This window comes from Oncorhynchus masou, chromosome 15, assembly GCF_036934945.1.
Source record: "Oncorhynchus masou masou isolate Uvic2021 chromosome 15, UVic_Omas_1.1, whole genome shotgun sequence".
NCBI lineage: Eukaryota > Metazoa > Chordata > Actinopteri > Salmoniformes > Salmonidae > Oncorhynchus > Oncorhynchus masou.
Genome location: NC_088226.1, coordinates 12,283,853 through 12,307,881, shown reverse-complemented (window position 1 = coordinate 12,307,881; position 24,029 = coordinate 12,283,853). Strand labels below are relative to the sequence as shown.

Below are 24,029 nucleotides of genomic sequence, written 5' to 3'. Positions count from 1 at the left end.
AAGTCACATCCAGCCCTGTCTATTTCAGTAGTGTCATATTGTATGTTCAAGAATATTTCAGTTCCATTGTTTTTGACTAGTGCAAGCAGTTGATACTTGTCTAGCTATCTGTTATTCTTTTTTTTTTAAGCGTGTATGTTGGAAGCATCTTGGATGAGTGTACTGTCCTTGAGACAAAAAATAGCAAAATAACTGTTGTGTTTGTGTTTTTCTTTACTGTTACTCTTGTACTATTAGCTAGTTATTTTTGAAGGTGTTACTTGAAATTATCTGGATATGTGGTTGTTTTGCCTACTTTAGTCGAATGCACTGATTGCAAGTTGCTCTGAAAAAGAGTGTCTGCTAAATGTACTAAAATGTAAATGCTACATATCCCTGTGCTGTGTCCGACTCTCAGGGTAAAGACGAGGCCATGGGTCGCTGTACGTGCCCCCCTGTGGTGAAGCTGAACCTCGGCACGGTGGTATCCCCCAAACTGCTGTGGTTCCCCGTCACCAAGAAAGGCCGCAACGCGGGAGAGATGCTGGTGGCTGCTGAGCTATTGCTGAAAGACAAGGTAAAGTACTACCCAGCTAGCACATAATGTTCTGAGAACTGTATGTTTCTTAGAGCTTGGTGAAACCTTTGTAGTCCTATGGTTATTTTGCATACAACATTCCCGCAACTTTCCAGGGAATGGTGCGGGATAGTTAATTGGCTTTGGAACATTTTCCACACATTTAATAAGGAACCTGACAAAAAATGATATTTTCTTGGTATTTCCTTACCTTAACAGAACGTTTCCTAAAAGTTCAAAGATGGTTACATTCAATTAATATTCTGGTAATGTTCTAGCAACATTCTCCAATTTGTTTGACATTGGGAATGTTCCAAAATAGCTCCAAGAACGTTAAGAAACAACATTCTTCTGTGGGAATTTCAGTACTTCAGACTAACTTTTCCTACAGGTTTCCTCATGGTTCTATTTAAAGTCATGTTCTCAAATTGTTCGGAGAACGTTAAGAAAACTTTTTTTTGTAACGTGCACAGAACGTTTTTAGAATGTATGTTAAAAACATATACATTCCGTTCTTCTCAGCATCAACAAAACTCTCTTTATCCTCTATGTTGTTAAGTGTGTTCAGGTGTGTTGGCTGCGCCCACTAATTGGCCACACCTGCTCTTAATGAGTACTTGTTTCCTTTGAAATGGGGTCTGTTTGAATAGATTAAAATGAACAGCTTTGTATGAGTTTAAAAAAATATGGCATGCTAGCTCCAACCTGGTGGTGCAGTGGGCTAATTCCATGAATAGACAACGGAAGCTCATAGGTTTGCATCTCGCTGACGCTGTGCCACAACAAAAAATAAATGTGTTTGCATGTGTCCTGTCTGTGCTTGGAGTTCAAAACAGTTAACCCAAACTAAGCTAGCAGTTTTATTTAAAGTCTCAGGACGTTATTTAATTGCCTTCAAATAAACTAGAATTTCCATTCTCAGAAAGTTTAGAAAACATTCAGAACCCATAATAAAATGTTCTCAGAACCTCCCTGCAACTTAAATTTTCACTTACGTTCTAAGAATGTGGCTTCTCTTATGGCTTCTCTACCAGAACAAATGGGAAACCAAAAAAGTATGTTCCCACAACTTCCAATGAAGCAAATAGGCTGGATAGCTGGATAGTGCCCCGTGTTGCTGTGTTTTTAAGGTGAAAGTAGCTCCTAACCACAGATCTAGGATCAGATTGCTCAACCCTAACCTCAAGCGCCAGGGGGGTGGAAAATATCTGACTGTGTGTCAGTAGTTGGTGCAACTTCCAACAACTCCAGTCCAGTTTGAGTTACTGTAGAGTACTTTTTTGTGAACATCACGATATGAAATACATTTAATTGATTGATTGATGTGTATTACTTTTAGGCCAATGAGAGTAACTTGCCCCTGGTGCCCCCCAGACGTGGAGCGACGCTCTACATGGTTCCTCAGGGAATCAGGCCTGTCGTACAGCTTACCGCCATCGAGGTGAGGCCTCAGGCAGTCCCCAACACCATCAAACACACACTCACATGCACGCTTGTGCATGCATTAACTCATACACACACAACACACACACACACACACATGCAAGCACACATTCACACACATGAAGACACCCACACATTCTCCTCTGTGTTTCTCTTTCTCAGACGTGTGTGTGTGTGTTTTGTGTTGTGTCCTAGATCTTAGCCTGGGGTCTAAGGAACATGAAGACCTACCAGTTGGCCGCAGTCACCTCTCCCAGTCTCATGGTGGAGTGTGGGGGGGAGGTCGTCCAGACTACCGTCATCAAGAACTTCAAGAAGAACCCCAACTTCCCCGGATCTGTCCTCTTCTTTAAAGTGGTACTGCAAATTCCCTCAGTGTACTGTATAACAGTTCTCTCTATGAGATATTCTATTAATATCAGGGACTGGAAGGAAAAGACACATCCTCTCGATGTAAACAAAGTGACTGAATGAACGTGACATTATTGTACTATCTTTGAGTGGTATTTACCTGTATTTTCACTATACACCATAATATATGTACTGTAGATTTGTATTCAAGGTGATACTTAACTAGTTTGGTCTCAGATATGTTTGTGTTTGGTGTTGACAATGACCATAGGAGCTGGCAAGACCGCACAAACAGATCTGGGACCAGGCTAATTCTTAAAGCTAAAATCCACGAAAGGCGTCACTGGCGTCGCCCCATAGGTTAACGTTTATTGTCCTGGAGGCAGAACTGAGCAATTTCCCCTTAGATAGGAAAGGGAAAGGGGAATACCTAGTTAGTTGTACAATTTAATGCATTCAACTGAAATGTGTCTTCTGCATTTAACCCAACTCCTCTGAATCAGAGAGGTGCGGAGGGCAGCCTTAATTGACATCCACGTCTGCGGCGCTCAGGGAACAGTGGGTTAACTGCCTTGCTCAGGGGCAGAATGACAGATTTTTACCTTGTCAGCTCGGCGATTCGATCCAGCAAACTTTCAGCAAGCTGCAACATCAAAATTGGCTCTGTTGTAAAAATTCATGAAAACTAAAATGAGCTTTTTAGTCTATATTTAAGGTTAGGGTAGGCATTAGGGTTAGCAGTGTGGTTAATGTTAAGGTTAGGTTTAAAACAGGATTTTATGACTTTGTGGCTGTGCCAGCTAGTGACCACACTGTAGAGCTGCATCCAGAAAATGATTCATGACAAAAAAAATGCTAATCTGCGGTCACCCCAGGCACATTTGTTAATGTTCTTGTAACGAAGGAGATGAGCATCCATCATCATGGTAAAAAAATAAAATAATCTAGTACATACTCTGATGTTCTATCGTTCCTGCAATGATGTCAGAACCAAAATAACAGCGTTCGTTGTTTGAAATAACATCTTTGTTGTTGTAATATCTCAAACGGACGTGGAAGTATCAGCACTACAGATTCCAGCTTTAAAGACCCCAATTATTGATGTTTGACAACCATTAAGATAAACCAGTTTAAATGTCTCTGCATTTAAGCTGATTGATATTATGCTTTCTGTTTAATTGATTGATTGTCTTTGATTTGATCCTATAGTGTATATGCACTAATTGTAAGTCGCTAAGAGCGTCTGTTAAATGTCTAATATGTATATGTAAAATTTAGTTTCTGTATCACTGGTAACACTGTGAGTTGTCTGAGCCAGGTTAACCCCCCCCCCCCCTCCCCCAGCTTCTACCCAAAGAGGAGATGTACACCCCTCCCATCGTTCTGAAGGTGATGGACCACCGGCCGTTCGGCAGGAAGCCCATTGTGGGCCAGTGTACCCTCTCCCTGGAGGAGTTCCGCTGTGACCCTTACGTCACCAATGCTGAGGTGGCCATGTCTTCCAAAGGTACACACATACAAACAGAACCACGTATGCACGCACACAAATACGCGTGAACGTATGCACGAATGCGCACACAGATGCACACACACACCCACACGCAACATTGCTGAAGTACTGTACCCCCCACCTCTATTTACTACTCCCCCTCTTCTTTTCTGTTGTGTATTGTTGTAGTGGCCATGATGGCAGCAACTCAAGGAGACATCATCATTAACATGGAGGATAGGCCCATCCTTAATACTGAGGTAGCTACTGTAAAATTACTGTAAAACTCAAAGGACTTTACAGTATGAGCTTGTCTTAGTGTTGTGTTGTTATATCAGAAATGTACCAGCACTGTAGCCTGGGTGCCAGGCTATTTCTGCTGTATTGTAAAAATAGCTTGGCATGACAATGAGTGACAAAGAGTTGACAAGATAGTACAAACAGATCTGGGATCAGGCTAGCAAAAATGTGTTGTGTGGTTACACATTCTGATGATGTTATTCTGTTTTTCTTCTTAGCTCCACAAAGAGAAGGTGAGATTTGTCCTTTCTTTTATGAATACCTATTATCAAGGATGGAATGAATGAAGGATTTGATGGCTTGTACACTTCTTACAGAGTCTGAATGTGCTGTTATTGAGGCTTTTTGAGTCTCCCTGTTTTGCAGGAGGAGGAGGCAGTTGACTGGTGGAGTAAGTTCTATGCCTCTGTGGGAGAACACGAGAAGTGTGGGCCGTACCTCAACAAAGGATACGACACCCTAAAGGTACGGTAAGAACGTTGTACCACTTCTGTCTCCGACACTGAAAGGTTTCAGTTTACCTGTTTGTTTTAAAAAAAAATCTATTTTGTCTTACAATGGTCACAAGGACTGTTCATAGGACTTTTCCCATCAATATTTAACACCCACCTGGGTTTTACACGACAACATGTATAATGGTGATGCTGTGAGAAATGTGTGTTTTCTTATATGTATGATGGTGTGAATTGTGTGTATCACCTCAGGTGTATCAGGGTTGTACATACAGTCAGGTCCCAAATTATTGGCACACTTGATAAAGATGAGCAATAAAGACTGTATAAACATCATAATACAAATACTGAGCTATATTGTATGCTCAAAGAAATTGGTGAGTTTTATTATTTTATTTTATGGAGGAATGGTCTAAAATGTTATAAAACATTTTAGGAAAAGTATTGGACTATTGAAAACGGGTGCCAATAATTTTGACCCCTATCTTTTAAAGATTTGTTCTCATTACTTGTTTAACAAAGCCTCTTTCCCTGAGCAATTGTATTAGAATAAATAACAATATAGCTCAGTATTTGTATTATTTATTTTATACTGTCTTTTTTGGTCATCTTTATCGAGGGATTTTGATGTGTGTGTGTGTTTTAGGTTGTGTGATATGTGTTTGTCCTCAACATATTACGGTATGTGTCCTCATGTGTATAACAGTGTGATGTGTGTGTTTTCCCAGGTATATGAAGGGGAGCTGGAGGAGGTCCCAGATTTCCGAGGGCTGACAGATTTCTGTAAAACGTTCCGACTGCAGCGGGGGAAGACTGAGGATGAGGACGACGACCCTTCAGTGGTCGGAGAGTTCAAGGTGATCACAGACCTCTTTTTTTTTCATACAGCTGGTGGGGGGGAAAACAACATTACATAGAACCAATGATAAAAAAATCCTTATTTTCTCCACTTCACATGTGAACCCAGTCTAATTATTGACACCTTGCCTGACTGTTGACCCCTGACCCTGCTGGTGTCTCCTGTCCTGTAGGGCTCGTTCCGGGTGTATCCCCTATCTGAAGACCCAGAGATGCCAGCCCCGCCACGCCAGTTCAGAGAGCTGCCTGAGAGCGGGTTGCAGGAGTGCCTGGTCAGGATCTACGTGGTGCGATGCATGGACCTGCAGCCAAAAGACAACAACGGCATGGTGAGTAGACGCCAAACACACTCTAAGAGACTCTACACACTGAGAACACTTCCAACGCCATCCTGGATCAGGCGTATGTCAAACGCTGGATTCATTTCAACTTTCAGCTGAGCATTTTTGCTGCACATATACATAAGTTTGCCCCTCTCCCTCACCAACCGACAGTTCTCATTCAAATGCATGACTTATATAGCCTTTTCCCACACATACCATATTTCAACATTTGTGTTTGTTTTGGCTTTTTAGTGTGACCCTTACATCAAGATCTCTTTGGGGAAGAAAACAAAAGATGACAGGGATGACTACAAACCAAACACCCTCAATCCAGAGTTTGGCAGGTAAACATTTTTTTATTTTATATTTAACCTTTATTTAACTAGACAAGTCAGTTAAGAACAAGTTATTATTTTACAATGACGGCCTACAGTAGTAGTTTTAACTAAAACCTTCACTACCGTAATTTCCGGACTATAAGCCGCTACTTTATTCCCACTCTTTGAACCTCGCGGTTTATACAATGACGCGGCTAATTTATGGATTTTTCCCGCTTTCACAAGATTCATGCCGCCAAAACACTGAGCACCGTCACATAATGTGACATAAATCGAGCGCGCTCAAACTTCCCATCATTCTGATTACGGTAGTAATTTTGTCACCCTCATCATGGCAAAGACACGGAGAAATGCATATGATGCAGCTTTCAAGTTGAAGGCGATCGATCTGGCTCTTGGAAAAGGAAATAGAGCTGCTGCACGGGAGCTTGGCCTTAATGAGTCGATGATAAGACGTTGGAAACAGCAGCGTGAGGAACTGACTCAGTGCAAAAAGACAACAAAAGCTTTCAGAGGGAAGAAAAGCAGATGGCCCAAAGTATTTGCAGCCACTCGACATCAGTGTAAATCGTGCATTTAAGGTGGCGCTCCTTGTTCAGTGGGAGGCTTGGATGACAAGTGGGGAGAAATCGTTCACTAAAACGGGCCGCATGCAAAGAGCAACTTATAGTCAAGTCTGCCAGTGGGTCCTGACAGCATGGAGCATTGTCAAACAAATCCACTGTCATCAACGGGTTTCAAAAGGCTGGACTGCTACGTGTTGAAGGGGCAGAATGAGCTCAGCGGGGTATTTGCCTCCGGATGAAAGTGAAGAGAGCGACAATGAAAACGATCCAACATCGGATGAAGCAATTCTGAGGCTATTCAACTCCGACACCGAAGGAGATGACTTCAGTGGTTTCAGTGCACAGGAGGAAGAAGATAGTGACCAAGTTCATTTGTTTCAATGTACCGGTAGGCAAAGCGGCTTATAGACATGTGCAGCTTATTTATGTACAAAATACATATTTTTTAATAATTCAGTGGGTGCGGTTTATATTCAAGTGCGCTTAATAGTCCAGCAATTACGGTAATAGAAAACTGTCAAAATGCCACTGAAACTGTTGAATTAATGAATGGATGAATGGATGAATGAGTTATTTTGAAATGTATAAAGTTGTTTCAGTCAAGTGAAATCAACAATGCACACATAAGTGCATCTGACCAAGTTAACCTCGTCTCTTCCTCCTGTGTCAGGATGTTTGAGCTGTCCTGTTTCCTCCCTCAAGACAAAGACCTAAAGATAGCTGTGTACGACTATGACTTGCTCACCCGAGATGAGAAAGTGGGAGAGACAGTCATTGACCTAGAGAACAGACTCCTCTCTTGTTTCGGCGCCTACTGCGGCCTACCGCAGTCCTACTGCATGTGAGTGTGCACGTGTCCGTGTGTCTGCCTGTGCATCTGTCTGTAACGCCCAACGCAGGAGATTAGAAGCAGGTACAGGGAGTGAACCATTTAATACAGATGTAACGGAACAAGAACAGCGTCTGGACATAAACACGACACGACAAACAATGCGACTACAGGGAACAACACAGAGGAACAGACATGCACTACCGTTCAAAAGTTTGGGGTTGCTTAGAAATGTCCTTGTTTTTGAAAGAAAAGCAATTTTTTTAAACAATTAAAATAACATCAAATTGATCAGAAATACAGTGTAGACATTGTTAATGTTGTATATTACTATTGTAGCTGGAAACGGCAGATTTTTAAAGGAATATATACATAGGAGTACAAAGGCCCATTATCAGCAACCGTCACTCCTGTGTTCCAATGGCACGTTGTGTTAGCTAATCCAAGTTTATCATTTTAAAAGGCTAATTGATCATTAGAAAACCCTTTTGCAATTATGGTAGCACAGCTGAAAACTGTTATGCTGATTATAGCAGCAATACAACTGGCAGCCTTTAGACTAGTTGAGTATCTGGAGCATCAGCATTTGTGGGTTCGATTACAGGCTCAAAATGGCCAGAAACAAAGAACTTTCTTCTGAAACCCATCAGTCTACTCTTGTTCTGAGAAATGAAGGCTATTCCATGCGAGAAATTGCCAAGAAACTGAAGATCTCGTACAACACTGTGTACTACTCCCTTCACAGAACAGCGCAAACTGGCTTTAACCAGAATAGAAAGATGAGTGGGAGGCCAAGAGGACAAGTACATTAGAGTGTGTAGTTGGCAGCTTCATTAAATAGTACCCGCAAAACACCAGTCTCAACGTCAACAGTGAAGAGGCTACTCCGGGATGCTGGCCTTCTAGGCCGAGTTCCTCTATCCAGTGTCTTGTTCTTTTGCCCATCTTAAAATGTTATTTTTATTGGCCAGTCTGAGATACTCAACTAGTTTAAAGAAGGCCAGTTGTATTGCTTCTATAATTAGCACAACAGTTTTCAGCTGTGTTAACATAATTGCAGAAGGGTTTTCTAATGATCAATTAGACTTTTAAAATGATAACCTTAGATTAGCTAACACAACATGCCATTGGAACAGATGAGTGATGGTTGCTGATAATGTGCCTCTATACGCCTATGTAGATATTCCATTTAAAAAATTTGCTGTTTCCAGCTCAATAGTAATTTACCACATGAACAATGTCTACACTATATTTCTGATCATTTGATGTTATTTTAATGGACAAAAAAATGTGCTTCTCTTTCAAAAACAAAGGCATTTCTAAGTGACTCCAAACTTTTGAAAGGTTGTGTATATGCAGGGGGGAATCAACAAAGTGAGGGAGTCCAGGTGAGTCCAATGAGCGCAGCTGCGTGTAAGGATGGTAACAGTTGCGTATGATGACGGGTAGCCTGACGCCCTCGAGCGCCAGGGAGGGGGAGCGGGAGCAGGCGTGACTGTCTGTCTGTCTGTCTGTATGATTGTCTCTACAACTGTCTGTACGACTTTCAGTTATACAGGTCTATCAGTCCAACTTTCCCACTGTGTCTGATCCGTTGAAATTATGATTCATGCCTTTTAATTGCCTGTAGTTGCCCAGTTCAGCTCAACTTTTATTCTGGCCTAATCCAGCCACCACTAGAGAATGCTATTGTATTGCATGCTATAATAATTCTATAACGTTACAAAACAGTTCAGGGACCAACCAGTGGAGGGATCAGCTGAAGCCCTCCCAGATCCTGGAGAACCTGGCCAGACTGAGAGGGATCCCTTCACCCAGCACCTCTGCTGACGGCAGAACTCTCTCTTTCGGGGGGAGAGACTACAGCCTGCTGGACTTTGGTACAGAAAACCATTAAGTAGCAAACCACACGTTGTTAGCTAGGCAAGAGTTGTGTTAATAACTTGAGGGATGTGTATATCACTTTAGACCTCCATGTAAACCATCCATTTCAATGGGAGATTTGCCCAAGAAGTTAGTAATTCAACTATCTGAGGTACATTCAGTTCTATTAGAGGAGTTCCACAGATAAAGCAGAAAGAATATTACTTTCTTCTTTTGTTTTAAATACATTTGGCATTTTACTTCAACCACAACATAGTGAATGTGTTAGTCATCTGAACGTCAACCCAAACTTCTGTCTCCTGACTGAGTTGTGTGTCCTGTCGCTAGAGGCCAACAGAGTCATCCACCAGCACCTGGGTCCAGCCAGGGAGAGGATGGCCCTGCATGTCCTCAGTAAACAGGGTCTGGTGCCAGAGCATGTGGAAACCAGGACTCTCTACAGTACTTACCAACCTACACTGTCCCAGGTTAGTACCTTACACTTTCTAATACTTTCTAATAGCCGTCATTGTAAGCCAATGTAAATGTTTATAAGTGCTTCATAAAGTTTATAAGCATGTAAAAAAAATGCAGTTAGAAATAATGAAATGCTTATAGTTTATTATAGTTATTATAAAGTGTTTCCTTATTGCCCTCATGAAACGTCCAAACATTGTACTGCATTATCAGGCCACATTCGAAAAAAAAAGTTATGTCTATACGAGGTGTTTGTTTGTTGTGTGACAACATGACATTGTCTAGAGCAGTGCTTCTCAAACCTCACCTCGGGGACCCCCAGACATTTCACCATTTTGTTGTAGCTCTGAACTAGCACACCTGATTCAAGTAGTAAGGGCTTGATGTTGATGTTGAGTTGACAAGTTGAATCAGCTCTGCTAGCTCTGGGGGTTCCCCAAGGAGAGATTTGAGAAAGGCTGGTCTAGGGAATACTTACCAATTGTATTGGCTCTCACTCTCCCCATTGTTAGGGAAAGATTCAGATGTGGGTGGACATCTTCCCCAAGAGCCTGGGTTTACTGGGACCTCCATGCCACATTACTCCACGCCAAGCCAAGAAGTGAGGGCCTTTATTACATTCATTAAAAAAATAAAGAACCTGCACACTCAAAATCATATTTTTCATCATATTTGATGATACTTGGATGAAAACAGATCAAAGTATGATGACCAAAGTATGAGAAATGACTGGTGGTGGTACATTGATGAAGTTTGATCATACACTTACTGGCTTCCTCTGTTAAAAACCTGAACTCAGGAGGCAGGGTTAATTGAGGCTTTATGTGACATCACATACATTTTTATTCACCTCCTTTTAATACACCAATGGTAACGTCTTATTCTCTTACCTAATTTAAATAAGTACCACCTTGTAACCATCATCATTACATAGCTAGCTAGCTAGTCAATTGGTGACAAAATTTGACTGCAGAATTAGTGTTTTCCCCATCTATAGCAAAGTAACTTATAGGTTTCCTCTTTCATTTATGTTAGCTAGTTAATGGCTAGCTAGGTCATCAGCCAGCATGGGGAAAAAAGGGGGAAGGGTCATTCAAAACTTCTTCTCAGTTGTCATGTCATCACATCTGTCAGTACTGCTATGAACTGCAACAGAAGAGACGTGCCAAATAGGAGATAAGAGGTTAGAGTCATTGTTTTACAAGTCACAAGTAAGTCTCAAGTCTTAGCACTCAAGTCCCAAGTCAAGACAGGCAATTCCGAGTCAAGTCTCCAAGTAAAGACCGACAAGTCTCAAGTCAAGTCTCAAGTCTTAAACTTTGAGTTTTGAGTCCTAAACAAGTCATAATGTGCTCTTCACCAATTGTAATACCATTTCATATTTTTTAACAAGAGTAATAGTTAGTATATTACATTTACGCAAATCATGAATGCTTTTAAAAATATATACAGTTGAAGTCGGAATTTTACATACACTTAGGTTGAAGTCATTAAAACAATTTTTTCAACCACTCTACAAATTTGTTGTTAACAAATATAGTTTTGGCAAGTAGGTTAGGATATCTACTTTGTGCATGACACAAGTAAGTTTTCTAACAATTGTTTACATACAGATTATTTAACTTATAATTCACTGTATCACAATTCCAGTGGGTCAGAAGTTTACATACACTAAATTGACTGTGCCTTTAAATTAAACAGCTTGGAAAATTCCAGAAAATGTCATGGCTTTAGAAGCTTCTGATAAGCTAATTGACCTAATTTGAGTCAATTGGAGGTATACCTGTGGATGTATTTCAAGGCCTACCTTCAAACTCAGTGCCTCTTTGCTTGACATCATTGGAAAATCAAAATAAATCAGCCAAGACCTCAGAAAAAAAATTGTAGACCTCCACAAGTCTGGTTCATCCTTGGGAGCAATTTCCAAACGCCTGAAGGTACCATGTTCATCTGTACAAACAATAGTACGCAAGTACAAACACTATGGGACCACGAAGCAGTCATACCGCTCAGGAAGGAGACGCGTTTTGTCTCCTAGAGATGATCGTACATTGGTGCGAAAAGTGCAAACCAATCCCAGAACAACAGCAAAGGACCCTGTGAAGATGCTGGAGGAAACAGGTACAACGTATCTATATCCACAGTAAAACAAGTCTTATATTGACATAACCTGAAAGGCCGCTCAGCAAGGAAGAAGCCACTGCTCCAAAACCGTAGCCAGACTACGGTTTGCAACTGCACACGGGGACAAAGATTGTACTTTTTGGAGAAATGTCCTCTGGTCTGATGAAACAAAAATAGAACTGTTTAGCCATAATGACCATCGTTATTTTTGGAGGAAAAAGGGAGAGGCTTGCAAGCCAAAGAACACCATACCAACCGTGAAGCACGGGGTGGCAACATCATGTTGTGGGGGTGCTTTGCTGCAGGAGGGACTGGTGCACTTCACAAAATAGATGGCATCATGAGGCTGGACAATTACGTGGATATATTGAAGCAACATCTCCAGGCATCATTCAGGAAGTTAAAGCTTGGTCACAAATGGGTCTTCAAAATGGACAATGACCCCAAGCATACTTCCAAAGTTGTGGCAAAATGGCTCAAGGACAACAAAGTGAAGGTATTGGAGTGGCCATCACAAAGCCTTGACCTCAATCCCATAGGAAATTTGTGGGCAGAACTGAAAAAGCATGTGCGAGCAAGGAGGCCTACAAACCTGACTCATTTACACCAGCTCTGTCAGGAGGAATGGGCCAAAATTGACCCTACTATTTGTGGTAAGCTTATGGAAGGCTACCTGAAACGTTTGTTAAACAATTAAAAGGCAATGCTACCAAATACTAATTGAGTGTATGTAAACTTCTGACCCACTGGGAATGTGATGAAAGAAATAAAAGCTGAAATAAATCATTCTCTCTACTATTATTCTGACATTTCACATTCTTAAAATAAAGTGGTATCCTTACTGACTTAAGACGGGAAATGTTTACTCTGATTAAATGTCAAGAATTGTGAAAAACTGAGTTTAAATGTATTTGGCTAGGTGTATGTAATCTTCTGACTTCAAATGTGTATTTTGGTCACCCATAAGGCTATTTTAAATGGGAATCAGGATGACTGTGCGTGAATTGTGTCAATCTCATAGACTGTCAGTTCTTGCATTCTCAGTTCTGCTTATGAACTTGGTGGTTACATTCCCACCTCACACCTTTACATTTACCAAACAAAGTGGCAGTGTTAGGCTGTTTATTGAAATGGTAGATTGAGCCTTTAAGTGTGTGATATTTTTTCACAGGTACTTCATGCGGGCTATTGTCTGGAACACCACTGATGTCATACTAGATGAGACCAGCATCACCGGAGAGAATATGAGTGACATTTACGTCAAAGGGTACGGCAGAACATGATTGTCTACTCAATGGTACAGTATTGAGTGATTGGCTACTCATACAGATCATGCTGTATTGCTGATCAAGCAAGGGCAGTGAATTTCCGATGCTCCCTGACTGTCTAGCTTTCATTTTGGTGATTATAGCGAGCTGGAAACAGCCAAGAAACGGTATGAATGTAGGTCCATTATCATTACGACACTGTTTAAATGTGGTTTTAGTCATTTTAAAGTATATTTATTTACAGATGGATGCCAGGTATGGAAGAGGACAAGCAGAAGACAGACGTCCATTACAGATCCCTGGATGGTGATGGCAACTTCAACTGGCGGTTTGTCTTTGGCTTCGACTACCTGCCCTCAGAGCAACTTTGCCTCGTTTCCAGAAAAGTGTGTTTGAAGAGATTTATTGTATTATTTATTGCCTTTATTTAGCAGACACTTTTATCCAAAGTGACTTAGTCATGTGTGTTGTGCATACATTTTATGTATGGTACCAGGAATCAAACCCACTATTCTGGTGTTGCAAGCACCATGCCCTACCAACTGAGCTAACACATTCTCTTTTACAGTTATGCCCTAAAGTGAAACATTTTGACAAATGAAGTCAAAGTTTGACAGTAAATAATAGTTTCAGAAACAGATATGTTGGGTAGATGTTGAGCTCCAGACTTATATCCAAATGTGTTTGTTTGGTTTGTTGTCAGGAGCATTTTTGGAATCTGGACCAAACTGAGTTTCGGACCCCCCCAAAGTTGATCGTCCAGATTTGGGACAATGACAAATTCTCACTGGATGACTATCTGGGTAAGATACATGTATTTCCTCTGATCTAAACTAACTGATACAGAGTGTTTCTCTTTTCCTCAACGCCGGATGTCTCCAAAAATCTGACTGACTGGTTTGAATTAATTTATGTTTATTGTCCATGAAGACAATGACAAGAAACATTCATCAGCATTTGAAAACCAATCTTATTTCAACCCAGGTCTGCAGTACATAACATATAACGGTGAATAGGAAATGTGGGAAGGAAACAGTGAAATAAAGGGATTGCTAATGCAGTTTGTGTTGTATTTGGGACACAGGCACAGTTGAGCTGGATCTGCTTCATCTGATCCCCCCTGCCAAGACCCCTGAGAAATGCAGTCTGAAAATGTTACCAGGGATTACAGGCTCCACACCTTCCAAACAACCACCGCCCAACTCTCTGTTCTCCCAGAAGTCTGTGCGGGGCTGGTGGCCCTGTATGATCGAGCAGGATAGGAAGCACATTCTGGGTGTAAGTCTTGTTGTAGTAAAACTGAGAGAAAAAATTGCAAATTCTAAGTTAATTTTCCCATTTTGCCATGAATACAGAAAATATTGCAATTCTACATATTCTGCCATTGGGCGGAGAGAATATTTTGCCGTTTTAAAGCTAATTTACTGCAGTGCTACAAATTGTTCCATTACTTATGCCATGTTCATATGATACCTGGATGAGAGCGACTAACAAAATTGTCATTTAGCAGACGTTTTTATTCAGAGCGACTTACAGGAGCTCAGCTCAAGGGCACGTAAGATTTTTCACCTAATCAGCTCTGATATTTGAAACAGCGACCTTTCAGATCCTGGCCCAAATCTCTTAAGCGCTAGACTACCATTGTGCCCCCAAAATCAATGGAGGAACACTACCAAATTAAACAATTGCACCTTATGTTTACTGTAAATGTGGTATGTGCTTGTCATACCTAGCTACCTTAAGATGAATGATAGCCTCTCTGGATAAGACTAAGATGTAAATGTAAAATAAGTTAATACAGATTTCCTCAACATAAACATTCAGATTTCAGATTTCCTCAACATTCCTCAACATAGTGGATCAGGTGTCATTGTGGATTAATTTATAGCCAGGAATGCCTGCTCATAGGTGACAGTATTTAGTCACTTTGATCCTTTGCACAGTATTGATAAACATAATGACATTAAATGGATGTCTGAAGTCACACTCTTTAGGGCTAAATGTGTTTATAGATCACATAGAATATGGATGAGAAAGTCTGTGGAGTGTTTATGACTGTCTCTGTGTTCCCATAGGGAAAAGTGGAGATGACCCTGGAAATAGTGGAAGAGAGGGAGGTAGAAGAGAGGCCTGCTGGGAAGGGCCGGGACGAACCCAACATGAACCCCAAACTAGACTTTCCCAAGTAAGACAACATCCACAAGTCACCTTTGAACCACCTATGACAATAACATTGTAGCTTGTACACTGTTAGTAGAATGTTTTAAAAATAGAAACTACATAGCGCTATAACATTCAGTAACAACATGGCACCCAATAAGAGTCTTCATTTCAAACTGGGCTTGCCTAGGCCTACCCCCTAAAAAAATGTGCTTTGTTGTTTCTCTCTCCATACAGTCGCCCCGACACTTCCTTCTTCTGGTTCACCAGTCCATGCAAGACCATGAAGTTCATCATATGGCGCAGATTCAAATGGATCTTCATTGGTTTGATAGTCCTACTGCTTGTGCTCTTGTTCCTTGGGATCCTGCTGTACTCCCTACCAGTAAGATATATGTCCTTGTAATCTATAATACGAATATATCTATGCCACATAGAAGACACTTTCATCCATAGCAACTATAGTGAGTACATTGTGCATACATTTGTTGTGTTTGTATGTGATTCACTCATATAGTGTAAACAGGCAATGTGCATCATTCCTTTGATATGCTGAATTGCAACATAATATGGTCAAATTAAGCATAGCTGCATTTATTTGATCTGATAATAGAGTGCAATATTGCAATAATTCCACTCCACGAATGCATCCTGCATATGAATATAACAGAGGATTTAACCTTACTTTCAATAAAAGTAAAATATGTGTTTTATTAATTAAATCTTTTCTCTTTCTTCTCCAGAACTACATCTCAATGAAAATTGTGAAGCCTTTCTCTTAGGAGTTACTCTATGGGGCAGCTGAGTACTATGCCTGTCTTCGTCCAAGGGATAAGGCGACAGAAGTCTTGACACTCAGGCCCTCACAAACTCTATGCAATGTATTCCTATCAGCGTTGTCTTCAGAGTTGCGTGCATTATTGACATTTTTACACTTTATCAATCAAGGCTACACTTCACTTGCATTAAATAATGTAGCCACACAGCCCTTTTAATTGTACTGTACTTGTACTGTTCTTACCTGTCTGTCTTTCCCTGAAATACCGAAAGCGAAAGGAAAGGGAAAGAGGATACCTAGTTAGTCGCACAACTGAATGCATTCAACCGATAATGTGTCTTCTGCATTTAATCAAATGCTATATTGTATGCATGCTTTACTAAACCTAATATAGAGAGCGTGTCTTCGCCGATAGAATGAGCTACTAACAACAAACACTGTTGTTGTGTCTTCAAACAATGTCCCAACATTCTAAAAAGCCACTTCCTTAGACACCATACAGAGAAGGCCCCAGCACATTTCCAAGTAGGGGCATGAGATCATTTCTTGGTTGCAACAAAAATCCCATTCCATTTACTCACACAATGTCTAGGTATGTGATACAGTACGGGTTAATCCAGGTATGTCACACATAATAAATTAAGCATGGTATCCATGTAAGCATAGACAGTTTTACTATAAATATTAATTGGGATCTAACTCAAAAAGGTACGCAAAATTATTAAGGTAAAATAGATGATTGTCTTGAAATCAAAAGTTTAAATCCAAAGGTATTAATCCACAAATGAAACAGCATTATTAATCCACAAATGAAACAGCATTATTAATCCACAAATGAAACAGCATTATTAATCCACAAATGAAACAGTATTAATCACTCTAGTTTTTAGAAGGCCTTTTTCTAGCAGGCTTCTATCCCCTGTTCTAATTTGGTTCCACCATAGAGGCATAAAGAAGGTTCATCATTGTATCTGTGCTATAATGGCTTCTGAGACAGGGTGGGCAGTGCAATTGAGGTCAATTTTAAAGTAACTGTCCAGTGATAGTCACACTATTAAAATGTAATGTTCTGATAACGCATACCCAAATAATGGTGTTGGCTCATCCTATACTAATTTGTGGCCAAAGCAGAAATTGGAGAAAAAACACTTTAAAATCCCAACCTCAAACGTGTATCTCGACCAGAAAAAAATGCTTGCTATTTCCTCATAGAGGATGATGACATCCTCCTGAGGAGGATGAGCTGGCCAATCAGCGGTCTACTCACATTAATATTGGACAGTTACTTTAAAGTAGTCCATTTCTTCTTCTTAGACTTTTATGAGTCAGTAAACAAACTAAAAGGGTGCATACTGCCACCTGGAGTGTGTTGTCTGAACAGGTATAAAGCCAAGGTTGGGGATTTACTGCTACCTGCAGTTCTGGAATGTTTCCTTGGGAGTATAATTCATTGGCTGATCCCTCCTGATTACCTGGATGGAATTATGTGATCCTTCCTTAATTTAACCCATAGGAAGCCCCAAACAGTTAAAATGGTGAAAGCCCTCAATGGCAATGTTCATTCTGAAACAGGTTCTATCCATTTGGAGTCCTCTTTCTACCTCTATGGGTTCCACTGATGCATCTTAGCTTTAACCCATTATATTTCCATATAAACAGTTTCCATACTGTGAATAATAACTTTAACATGTTTTCTTTTCGCATATAAAATGGCTCTAACAACTGTTGTGTTCCAATTTCATTTATATCAATAGGCTTTTCTATGTTTTAATAAAGAACAATGATTATGTACAAACGTGGCGGTTGCAGATTTACTGTAAATGTTTCTCTCCACACTGATCCCGAAGGCAGCATTTTAGATCACTTACTGACACCTGGCTGGTGTAGCGGTAGTTCCACAGCACTGCGGCACACATGGCTAAAAGTGTCCATATAGGTTTGAATCTGGCCTACTGCCCTTTGTCACTACAATAGATTGTGTTCGTATACTGTGTCAGGACTCAATCAATCAATAGACAATTCCACCAATTTATCGATTGGCTGAATGATCTGTTGGCTGATTTTCAGCAAACTCAAGTCAGGAAAAGCACATTAAATTATATAATTTGTATTGGTGATTCTACAGAAGTGGTTCAAATTGCTGTCCCCAATCAAAGTACTATTTAAAAAAACAGATACATTTCAAAGTAAATAAATCAACGTTTGAAGACGTATTTATATCATAATATATTCTAATTAATTCCAAGTCAATTACAAACATTGTTAAATTAATATAGTTAATATATTGTTTAAATACCCATTCCTATTGAGAGGTGGCTGCCCCACACTCTGACTCCTAAAATTCATGTTTGAAAATAAAGCAATTAAAGATTTTTGTAACACTTTTATCAAATCTTGAGTTAGTTAGTATTATTACATTGAAAGATACTGATCTAATTAGTACACTCTTAGAAAAAAGGGTTCCAAAGAGGTTATTTGCGGAGGGACAGGGTTGTACCAAGAACCATTTACATCTGAAGAACCCTTTTTTGGAAGACAAGGGTTATTTATAAGGCAAAAGGTTCTACCTAGAACCTTTTTCATCCTAAGAACCGCTTTTCGAAAGAAAGGGTTCTTTTATGATTATTTGGTAGGAAATGGATTCTTTGGAAGGCAAGAGGGTTCTACTGTACATAGAACCCTTCTAAACTGAATAAGCTTTTAAATAGTGCCAAAAGCATTAGTGTTTACCAATGAATAATGTGGAAATTGAGCAAGTCGAGGAGACTAAACTGCTTGGAGTGACCCTGGATTGTAAACTTGTGGTCAAAACATATTGATGCAACAGCAGCTAAGATGGGGAGAGGTCTGTCAATAATAAAGTGCTGCTCTGCCTTCTTAACAACAATATCAACAAGGCAGGTCCTACAGGCCCTAGTTTTGTCACACCTGGACTACTGCCCAGTCGTGTGATCAGGTGCCACAAAGAGGGACTTGGCATAATTACAACTGGCCCAGAACAGGGCAGCACAGCTGGCCCTTAAATGTACACGTAGAGCTAACATTAATTATATGCATGTCAATCTCTCATGACTCAAAATAGAGGAGAGATTGACTTCATCACTACTTGTTTTTTTACTCAAGCAGTAAAATCTGATTTTAAAAAACAGTTAGGACTGAAGAATCACATACAGGTACAAACACACATACAAACACATAACATACACACTATACACACTTGGATTGTGTGTTGTAGTAGGGGCCAGAAGGCACACAATGTATTGCCAGCAGCAACTCATGCAACACGGTCCCCCTCAAAAAGTAAACATTTGGTTAGTAGAGACCCTACTGAGTATTTTCCACCCCAGTATTCCATATACAGTGTATTGCATTTGGGGCTATGGAGGGGTGGAGTGAATGGCCAGCAGCAGGCCATGCAACACAGTCCCCCTCAAAAACTAAGGGAATGCAGGCGACTAGTTTAGATCTGCATATTATGCCCATTGAAACGCATTGGGCTTATTCAGGACAGATTTTGGTGACAGTAAGCCCTCTCACCTCGCCTCTCCCTCTTTGCTGAAACGAGTGAGCGAAACAGCACTGCTCTGTGTTACTATATGTAGGCCTTGTATCTGAAGTTGTCTGACCAGAAACATTTTGACATGCCATACTCCTTATGTCCAGACAGCATCAGATACATGGTCTACACATACGGAGACAGAGGGGGATGTTTTGCTTGCTCGGATGCTTTACCTGAGATCATAAATCCGGCCCTAGCTATTTGGTGGCACAAGTGGGGACACTTCAGGTTGAGGATAAGTTTCACACATACCCATGTGCAACATTCATCCCTGAAATGTACCCAACAGCTACCCCACTGCAATAGTAGAACGAAGTCACCTAAGCACCACAGACAGATGCTGGCACTAAGACCGCACTCAGTCAGCTGTATTAGGAAATAAACAAACAGGAAACCACTCACCCAGAGGCGTCGCTCTTAGTGGACGGAGACTTTAATGGAGGGAAACTTAAATCAGTTCTATCAAATTTCTATCAACATGTTAAATGTGCAACCAGAGGAAAAACAAATCTAGATCACCTGTACTCCACACACAGACACGCGTACAAAGCTCTCCCTCGCACTCCATTTGGTAAATCTGAATCAATTCTATCCTCCGGATTCCTGCTTACAAGCTAAAATTAAAGCAGGAGCACCAGTGACTCGGTCTATAAAAAAGTGGTCAGATGAAGCAGACGCTAAACTACAGGACTGTTTTACTATCACAGACTGGAACATGTTCTGGGATTCTTCCGATGGCATTGAGGAGTACACCACATCAGTCACTGGCTTCATCAATAAGTGCATCGAGGACGTCGTCCTCACGGTGACTGTACATACATACCCCAACCAGAAGCCATGGATTACAGGCAACATTCACACTGAGCTAAAGGGTAGAGCTGCCGCTTTCAAGGTGCATGACTCTAACCCGGAAGCTTACAAGAAATCCTGCTATGCCCTGCGACGAACCATCAAACAGGCAAAGTGTCAATACAGGGCTAAGATTGAATCACACTACACCGGCTCCGACACTCGTCGCATGTGGCAGGGCTTGCAAACTATTACAGACTACAATGGGAAGCACAGCCGTGAGCTGCCCAGTGACACAAGCCTACCAGACGAGCTAAATCACTTCTATGCTCGCTTCGAGGCGAGCAACACTGAAGCATGAATGAGAGCTGTTCCGGACGACTGTGTGATCACGCTCTCTGTAGCTGACGTGAATAAGACCTTTAAACAGGTCAACATACACAAGGCTGCAGGGCCAGATGGATTACCAGGACCTGTGCTCCGGGCATGTGCTGACCAACTGGCAGGTGTCTTCACTGACATTTTCAACATGTCCCTGATTGAAAACAACGTTTTAGTCTTTTGAGCTTCTAGTCATGAAATCTATGCAGCCTACTCAATCACTTTTTATAGCTACTGTTTACAGGCCTCCTGGGCCATATACAGCATTCATCACTGAGTTCCCTGAATTCCTATCGTACCTTGTAGTCATAGTAGATAATATTCTATTTTTTGGAAAAGTCCACAGACCCATTCCAAAAGGCTTTCGGAGCCATCATCGACTCAGGGGGGTTTGTCCAACATGTCTCTGGACCTACTCACTGCCACAGTCATACTCTGGACCTAGTTTTGTCCCATGGAATTAATGTTGTGGATCTTAATGTTTTTTCCTCATAATCCGGGCTTTCAGACCACCATTTTATTACTTTTGCAATCGCAACAAATAATCTGCTCTGACCCCAACCAAGGAAGCATCAAAAGTCGTGCTAGAAATTATCAGACAACCCAAAGATTCCTTGATGCCCTTCCAGACTCCCTCTGCCTACACAAGGACGTCAGAGGACAAATATCAGTTAACCACCTAAATGAGGAACTCAATTTAACCTTGCGCAATACCCTAGATGCAGTTCCACCCCTAAAAACTAAAAACATTTGTCATAAGAAACTAGCTTCCTGGTATACAGAAAATACCCGAGCTCTGAAGCAAGCTTCCAGAAAATTGGAACGGAAATGGTGTCACACCAAACTGGAAGTCTTCCGACTAGCTTGGAAAGACAGTACCATGCAGTATCGAAGAGCCCTCACTGCTGCTTGATCATTCTAGTTTTCCAACTGAATTGAAGAAAATAAGAACAATCCAAATTTTATTTTTGATACTGTCGCAAAGCTAACTAAAAAGCAGCATTGCCCAAGAGAGGATGGCTTTCACTTCAGCAGTAATAAATTCATGAACTTCTTTGAGGAAAAGATCATGATCGTTAGAAAGCAAATTACGGACTCCTCTTTAAATCGGTGAATTCCTCCAAAGCTCAGTTGTCCTGAGTCTGCACAACTCTGCCAAGACCTCGGGTCAAGCGAGACACTCAAGTGTTTTAGTACTATATCTCTTGACACAATGATGAAAATAATCATGGCCTCTAAATCTTCAAGCTGCATACTGGACCCTATTCCGACTAAACTACTGAAAGAGCTGCTTCCTGTGCTTGGCCCTCCAATTAACATAATAAACAGCTCTCTATCCACCAGATGTGTACCAAACTCACTAAAAGTGGCAGTAATAAAGCCTCTCTTGAAAAAGCCAAATCTTGACCCAGAAAATATAAAAAACTATCGGCCTATATCGAATCTTCCATTCCTCTCAAAATGTTTAGAAAAAGCTGTTGCGCAGCAACTCACTGCCTTCCTGAAGACTGAAGCACGCATGAGAGCATCAGCTGTTCCGGATGACTGTGTGATCACGCTCTCCACAGCCGATGTGAGGAAGACCTTTAAACTGGTCAACAGACCTTTAAACAAGGACATGTACACCGAGCATGCGCTGACCAACTGACAAGTGTCTCCACTGACATTTTCACCCTGTCCCTGGCCGTGTCTGTAATACCAACATGTTTAAAGCAGACCACCATAGTCCCTGAGCCAAAGAACACCAAGATCGTTGAGGGGCTGGGCAATGTTGCCTGCTCTCTGTCTCATTCCGTTATTTCTTGCTCTATGCTTGACCTAGGGTTTGAGTAGAGCTGACAAATCAGAACTGAGTAGGATTGCTAGGGAGCCCCATGAGGAGCACCTGATACTGCACTGACTTCTCTGTTCTGAATGCTCTCCTGCCCAAACTGTCCCAATGTGTTTCCCCACCTCTGAACCCCCTTACCCCAAATAGAGTTGCCCCTGATCCTAGATCTATGATCAATCCCAATTTTTAACTCCCTCTCTTTGGTCGCTCTCTCCCCATTAAATTAGTGTTGCAATGATGATCTTATTTAGTTAACTGTTGTTACTTATATTGTCAATTCTGTTGCTTAATTTTATCTACAAATGTATTGTTTTTCTAACATTTAGATTTCCGAGAGAATTTCAGTGTACATTTACAGCATTATCCTGGCACCAGAATTGCAAGCTTAATACTGTAATTATGCTTTGCAGCAGAGATTATGTAAAATATTTCACAGTAGTATTTTCCTTACTGTAAAACATTACAGCATCCCTCTAAATTTACAGCAGGGATTCTGTAATATGTTTTACAATAAGGAAAATAGTACTGTAAAATATATTACAGCATCTCTGCTGTAAACAAAATTACAGTATTAAGCTTGCAACTCTGTTGGCAGTATAATGCTGTAAATTTACAAAGAAAAGTTTTACGGTATAACTCACAAATAACCATGACCTGTAAATATGTAAAAGATATTTCACAAATATTGACCATGTGTCACTTAAACAATAAGGCAAGAGGGGTTGTGGTATATGGCCAATATACCACGGCTAAGGGCTGTTCCTATGCATGACGCATCACGGAGTGAGGTGCCTTACTGCTATTATATACTGGTTACCAACGTAATTAGAGCAGTAAAAATAAATGTTTTGTCATACCCGTGGTATACGGTCTGATATACCACGTCTGTCAGCCAATCAGCATTCAGGGCTGGAATCACCCAGTTTATAAAAATAAATATATGATCTGTAAATACACTGCTCAAAAAAATAAAGGGAACACTAAAATAACACATCCTAGGTCTGAATGAATGAAATATTCTTATTAAATACTTTTTTCTTTACATAGTTGAATGTGCTGACAACAAAATCACACAAACATTATCAGTGGAAATCAAATTTATCAACCCATGGAGGTCTGGATTTGGAGTCACACTCAAAATTAAATTGGAAAACCACACTACAGGCTGATCCAACTTTGATAATGTCCTTAAAACAACTCAAAATGAGGCTCAGTAGTGTATGTGGCCTCCATGTGCCTGTATGACCTCCCTACAATGCCTGGGCATGCTCCTGATGAGGTGGCGGATGGTCTC

At 40.8% G+C, this 24,029-nt stretch overlaps 1 protein-coding gene across 2 annotated transcripts in view; it reads left to right on the top strand.

The window, feature by feature from the left end:
- Nucleotides 1–17,970, top strand: part of LOC135555651 (myoferlin-like) — a 56,678-nt gene extending 38,708 nt beyond the window's left edge. For both annotated transcript variants that reach the window (XM_064988274.1, XM_064988275.1), the window contains 21 exons: nucleotides 398–556; nucleotides 1,896–1,997; nucleotides 2,195–2,356; nucleotides 3,695–3,857; nucleotides 4,029–4,099; nucleotides 4,358–4,372; nucleotides 4,506–4,604; nucleotides 5,320–5,448; nucleotides 5,623–5,778; nucleotides 6,025–6,116; nucleotides 7,347–7,517; nucleotides 9,237–9,385; nucleotides 9,717–9,856; nucleotides 10,358–10,446; nucleotides 13,141–13,236; nucleotides 13,482–13,623; nucleotides 13,941–14,040; nucleotides 14,322–14,515; nucleotides 15,313–15,422; nucleotides 15,635–15,782; nucleotides 16,141–17,970. In XM_064988274.1, the coding sequence (XP_064844346.1) occupies nucleotides 398–556; nucleotides 1,896–1,997; nucleotides 2,195–2,356; nucleotides 3,695–3,857; nucleotides 4,029–4,099; nucleotides 4,358–4,372; nucleotides 4,506–4,604; nucleotides 5,320–5,448; nucleotides 5,623–5,778; nucleotides 6,025–6,116; nucleotides 7,347–7,517; nucleotides 9,237–9,385; nucleotides 9,717–9,856; nucleotides 10,358–10,446; nucleotides 13,141–13,236; nucleotides 13,482–13,623; nucleotides 13,941–14,040; nucleotides 14,322–14,515; nucleotides 15,313–15,422; nucleotides 15,635–15,782; nucleotides 16,141–16,179 (2,526 nt within the window). In that variant the 3' untranslated portion in view covers nucleotides 16,180–17,970. The remainder of the gene's footprint in view (nucleotides 1–397; nucleotides 557–1,895; nucleotides 1,998–2,194; nucleotides 2,357–3,694; nucleotides 3,858–4,028; nucleotides 4,100–4,357; nucleotides 4,373–4,505; nucleotides 4,605–5,319; nucleotides 5,449–5,622; nucleotides 5,779–6,024; nucleotides 6,117–7,346; nucleotides 7,518–9,236; nucleotides 9,386–9,716; nucleotides 9,857–10,357; nucleotides 10,447–13,140; nucleotides 13,237–13,481; nucleotides 13,624–13,940; nucleotides 14,041–14,321; nucleotides 14,516–15,312; nucleotides 15,423–15,634; nucleotides 15,783–16,140) is intronic.
- The last annotated feature ends 6,059 nt before the right edge of the window (nucleotides 17,971–24,029 follow it).